Source organism: Triticum aestivum, chromosome 6A (genome assembly GCF_018294505.1).
Source record: "Triticum aestivum cultivar Chinese Spring chromosome 6A, IWGSC CS RefSeq v2.1, whole genome shotgun sequence".
NCBI lineage: Eukaryota > Viridiplantae > Streptophyta > Magnoliopsida > Poales > Poaceae > Triticum > Triticum aestivum.
In genome coordinates, this window is record NC_057809.1 from 4,645,972 (window position 1) to 4,651,323 (window position 5,352).

General features: G+C 46.2%; 2 protein-coding genes across 2 annotated transcripts; both read right to left on the reverse strand.

Moving 5' to 3' along the window:
* Positions 1-218: 218 nt before the first annotated feature.
* On the reverse strand, positions 219-2,280 carry LOC123131585 (ferredoxin--NADP reductase, leaf isozyme 2, chloroplastic). The gene is made up of 6 exons (XM_044551245.1): positions 1,625-2,280; positions 1,343-1,434; positions 1,177-1,254; positions 934-996; positions 607-841; positions 219-521 (listed from the first exon to the last, which is right to left on the reverse strand). Exons 1-6 carry the CDS (start codon positions 2,178-2,180, stop codon positions 454-456), a joined length of 1,092 nt encoding a protein of 363 aa, XP_044407180.1. The 5' UTR covers positions 2,181-2,280; the 3' UTR covers positions 219-453.
* Positions 2,281-3,848: 1,568 nt separating this feature from the next.
* Positions 3,849-5,010, reverse strand: LOC123131586 (uncharacterized). The gene has a single exon (XM_044551246.1). The coding sequence runs from the start codon at positions 4,989-4,991 to the stop codon at positions 4,173-4,175; it is 819 nt and encodes a 272-aa protein (XP_044407181.1). The 5' UTR covers positions 4,992-5,010; the 3' UTR covers positions 3,849-4,172.
* Positions 5,011-5,352: the final 342 nt, after the last annotated feature.

Below are 5,352 nucleotides of genomic sequence, written 5' to 3' on the forward strand. Positions count from 1 at the left end.
ATCAATCTACAACTCCATGGTACAATTAACTTCTTTTTAGCAAATTCACTAACTTACAATTATTTCTCAAGTCCTAAACATTATTTCACAAAAAATCAATTCTTTTCAAATAATCCACTAAAAAGAATTATTTTCCAACATCAAGCATTAAAAAACTGTAATAATACAATGCATAAAAACAGCTGCAAATAGTGTATAAAGACGAGAAGACGATCGAGTGAGCTCGGGACCAATGTGTCTCAATATCTACATTGATCGATCCATCAGAGGAGCCAACAATTGGTTTAACATTTGATGCTCGCCGTGCCACTCAGTCGTCGCTAAATACAAGGCGTATATATGGCCGAAGCTTGAGCTTTGCACAACCAAACTGGAGTAAAAAGGAAAACTAGGTGGGACAAACATTAGCATATGCATGCAAGTCCTTCCATGGTAATGGCACGATGAAGATGATCAGTATACTTCGACGTTCCACTGCTCGGCCTTCTTCAGCTGCTTCTTGTAGTCAATCCAGTCAATCCCTGCCAACAACAACGAACCAACATTTCATCATCTCATCATTAGCAAGGTTCCCAAGAGCAAGATGAATGGACTGTTGGTGCATACCGTCCTTGGCTGCGAGGTCGACCATGATGTCGTCGATGCCCTTCTCCATGCCCTTGAGCCCGCACATGTAGACGTAGGTGTTGTCCTTCTTGAGCATCTCCCAGAGCTCCTCCTTGTACTCGGCCATCCGCGTCTGGATGTACATCTTCTCCCCCGCCGCGTTGGTCTGCTCACGGCTCACCGCGAAGTCCAGCCGGAAGTTCTCCCCGCCGATCTCCACCATCTTCTCAAACTCCTGAAAACATGCACAGTTTCCATGTATGTCAGGCAGATGGATCACTGTCTGAACTTTCCAACAGTACTAGCTAGGCAGGTTGAATTTGGTACCTCCTTGTAGAGCAGAGTGTCACTTGTGGGAACCCCCAAGAAGAGCCATGCCAAGCCATTGAACTGCACCAATGTTTGCATATCGACAGTTTAACTCTGATGTTGTGTTGTACTTGTGTCTCGTTGGTAATTAAACACTGGCTGATTTCAGTGCGATAGATATAGTGCAAGCATAGTTGGAATTGGATTACTGTTCTGTACTTGTGTGGTGGTTGATCCATCTAAAATACTAAAATTACTAACCTTGTAGTCCTCGTGCTCCTCGAAGAACATCTTCCAGAGGAAGGAGCGGAACGGCGCAATACCCGTACCCGTCGCGAGCTGCGATTATTGATAAATATGTCAGCAAGGTGTTCATGAGCCTATCCATCCCATTCATTTTGAGCAAGAATTAGTGATTGTGCAGTACCATGATGATGGTTGCGTTGGGGTCCTTGGGCATGAGCATCTCCTTGCCCACCGGCCCAGTGATCTTCACTTCTGAACCCGGCTTCAGGTCACCTGCACATCAAAATAGCAGCTCAGCAGACAAGAACAGAGGCGTCAAAAATCAGCAGAAAACATGCATCTCGGTGCCATAATCAATCGGTTTCATTTCAATCTCCGGCCAATCTTCAGCGATTGATTGATGAACGGATCAATCGATGAAACAGGCAAGGAAAGGATACGAAAAGAGATGCATAGTACTGACAGAGGAAGTTGGAGCAGACGCCCTTGACGACCTCCCCGGCGTCGTTGGTGTAGACGAGGCGCTTGACGCAGAGCGACACGGTCTTGGAGTCGCCGAAGTCCCCAATCGCGCTGCTGGCGATGGAGTAGAGCCGGAGCTTGTGCGGCTTCCCGTTCTTGTCCTCGCCGTCGGCGATCACGCCGATGGACTGCCCCTCCCGGTACGGCACCTCCCCCTCGGTGCTGAACACCATGTGCCAGGTCTCCCCGGGCGCGTTGTCGCCGGTGAGCCGGGTGTTGAGGAGGCACCGTCCCACGTAGGGCTCCTTGGGGCGGTACTTGTTGGTCACCACCCCCTCGTCCTGCTTCTTGGAGATCTTCACCGGCTTGGCCGGCGCCGCGGGGGCCGGCTCCGCGGTCGGCTCGGTCGTCGACACCTGCGCGCGCACGCCATTGCGGACATTGCGCGGCCGGCTGGGGTAGGCCAGGAAGTGGCTGGACGGGGACGAGCCGCCGGCGGCGGCCTTGGTTGTGGCCGGGGAGTAGGACGGCAGCGCGGCTGTCAGCTGGGCGGCCATGGTGAGTGTGGGTGGGTGGAGTGCGGACGTGCGGTGTGGGAGTGGATTGGGTGGTGGTATTTGGGATGAGAGGAGGCGACGGAGTGAGTGGAAGGGAGACGAGGTGAGAAGCAAGTGGTGGTCACCGAGCGATTGGAGGTGTCCTATGATACTATTCAAAGTGACTTCAATTCAGATAACTAAATTCATTTCTTTATTGGATACAAATTTCAGAAATTCGAATAACTCCGGCGAATCGCTGGCTGCCATGTGTATAGCCTTTAAAAGTATACTGGAGTAGAAAGTACTGTCTCTATTGTAAAAAAAATATTCATATAAAAATAGTAAATGATATTTTTAAAGTATTTTTAACAGAATGAAAAATAATTTGAAGATTCTAAAATGGCAATATAAATAGCTCAAGGTTTCAAAAATAGCTATATATTTTTTATGGCTTTTTTAGGTCCAATTTCCGTTTAAAACGGTCATATTTAAAAACTGAAATAAATAAATTCAGTGTCATTCTAGATACAAATATTTCCAAAAATGTGTACATATTTCAAATGAATTTAATATGCGTCAAAGAATATTCATCCTATTCAACAAACATTTCAAATTATCCCAGACATATTTTAAACTTTGACTTACTTTTATGACATTTCAGGAAACACTGATTTCAAAATTTCGTTCTTATTAAAAAACATCAGTATTTTCAAATAATTTCAATGACACTCCAGACGCATAGATTTAACTGTTTCATACACATTTTAGTCATTTTTAATAATATTACACACACATTTCACAACATCTTCAATTATTCCATACCATTCCAAAACTATTTGAAACCATTTAGAAAATTTAATTATTTCACTTTTCGCAGTTTCAAGTATTTTGGAATTGTTTTGGAAAACATCTTTTCTGAAAAAAATTTGAAATCCACTCCATTGTGTTACCTTTGGTATTTTTGCAATTATTTCAAACAAAATATGTGGTACGTGCATTGTAACAAGCTGCTTTTTTTTTAATTGAGCAGCAAAGCTCCCAATTTGGTTTCACAAAATGAACCTGATAATTTCATGAATTTTTTTAACTATGTAATCAACCAAATTATTTTCTTTGTGAGGTACAATATCAGAAGCTCCTTCATCATTTCACAAAAAAGATAATTAAAACATACAGAAAAACCATGAAAGCACCCGCTATATGGCGGACTCCCTCTGGCCAATCTCTCGCCGCCATGTGTACAGCTTTTACGGTATCCTGGATAGTACTAGTATCTCTTTTGTAAACAATATGTATTCATATACCAAAAATAGTAGGAGAAAATAGTGTTTTCAAGTATTTTAAAAAACAAAGAAATGTGTAAAGATTCAAAAGTCGATATAAATATCTCAAGGTTTCAAATTTTGCTTAATTTTTTTGTGGTGGTTCATTTTTGTAAAAACAAAAACAGTGATATTTCAAAAAGAAATTGAAAACAATCATTTCACCATAATTTTAAACACCCATTTCAAAAAATTATACATATTTGAAATAAAATTAAAATATGTCAAAGAATTTATTCAAGGAATATTTCAGATTATCCCATACATATTTCAAAATTTTGGAAATATTGATGGCATTTCACAAACACTCCAATCGCATTCTAGTAGGGCAGATATCAATTGTTTCAAACAGATTCCTGTCAAATGAAAAAATATTCCACTTAATTAGTTATTCCATACCATTCAGGAATATTCAATTTTCCAGTTAATCATCTATTTGTAAACTATTACACACCATGTCATGAATTTCAGTACATACCATTCGAAAAACTATCTAAAACATTTTAGAAAATTCAAGCTGGATATATACATCAAGCATTATTGCTAAAATGTATATACTTTTAAGATAATAAATCCCCTGATGATAGGTGGACATGTGTATGCCTGTGATCACTTTGTTCCATTTTGTGGCTTTGATCCGTTAGATGAAGATGAAGCTGCACGTCCAAACAGTGAAGGCTTCACGCACTCAAACACGCCAGGCGAGACACTCGTATCTTGTGCCGCCGTTGCCGTTGCCGTTCTTGGACGACGGAGGAGGCTTCTTGCCGCCGGTGCAGAGGAAGACGTCCGTGAGGACAGTCTTGGACCGCAGCGAGGCCTTGAGGATCTCCAGGCCTTCCTTGTACCCGAGCTGCACGGTCTTCTCCTGGAGCGCGGCGAGGCCCCCGACGGCGGCGAGCGCGCCGAGCCGCGCGATGCTGGAGATGGCCGACATGGGCGTCACGGCCAGGTCGTCAGTCACCGTGTACGTCACGGCCCCCTGCACGAACCCTTTCACGGCGCTCTGCTCCTGCTGCTGCTGGGCGGACGCCGTCGCCGGCGGCGGCACGTACTGGGACTCGGTCGCCATCTCGTTCCCGCAGGACGGGCACCGGGCGCCCCTCGCGTCGGACACGTACCCGCGGCAGCCTTGGTAGTTGAAGTGGTTGATGGCGCCGCAGGTGAAGAAGCTCCTCGGGGCCGGGGCCGGCGGCGCCGGCAGGCGGAGGAGCGGGCTCGCCTGCGCGGCGGGGCAGAGGAGGGCGTCCTTGGCGAAGCCGGGCCGGAGGTAGCTGCCCTCGAGCCGCTCCACGCTGGCGTAGAGGTTGCCGACGCTGCCCGCCATGGACTCCTTCCCCAGCAGCCTCACCGCCGTGCCGGCCGGGAGGGTGAGGAGCGAGAAGAGGAAGTCGACGGCGTCCTTGCCGGCCTCCGCGAACACCACGCGCGGCCGCGGCGGCCTCGAGTCCACCAGGAGCTTCATGGTGATCGGCGCGGCGCTCGGGCATCCGGTGGTGTCCGCCATCTTGGACGACCTCGACAGCTTGTCTGGCCAGATTGACTTCTTGGAGGGAATGGAATGGTCTGAAATCTGAATCTATATCACGCACGCAGCATCAGTGGGCTTGCCACTACATTTTGCCGCCGAACAATGTCTGTCGGGTAACAAGGGAATCGTATCCTCTGCTTTCCCTTGTCTGTGAGAACCCATGGTCAGTTCATATTCTCCGGCATATTATAGTGCGTTTCTTAGTGCATCATGATTTTCTTTGTACAAAAATACCAAGTGTTCAGTAAATTTAGAGATATTACAACTACTAGCACATATGCCCATCCACTGAAGTATTCATCAGCACGGACCAACAACATCCAAATTGTACCCGGCC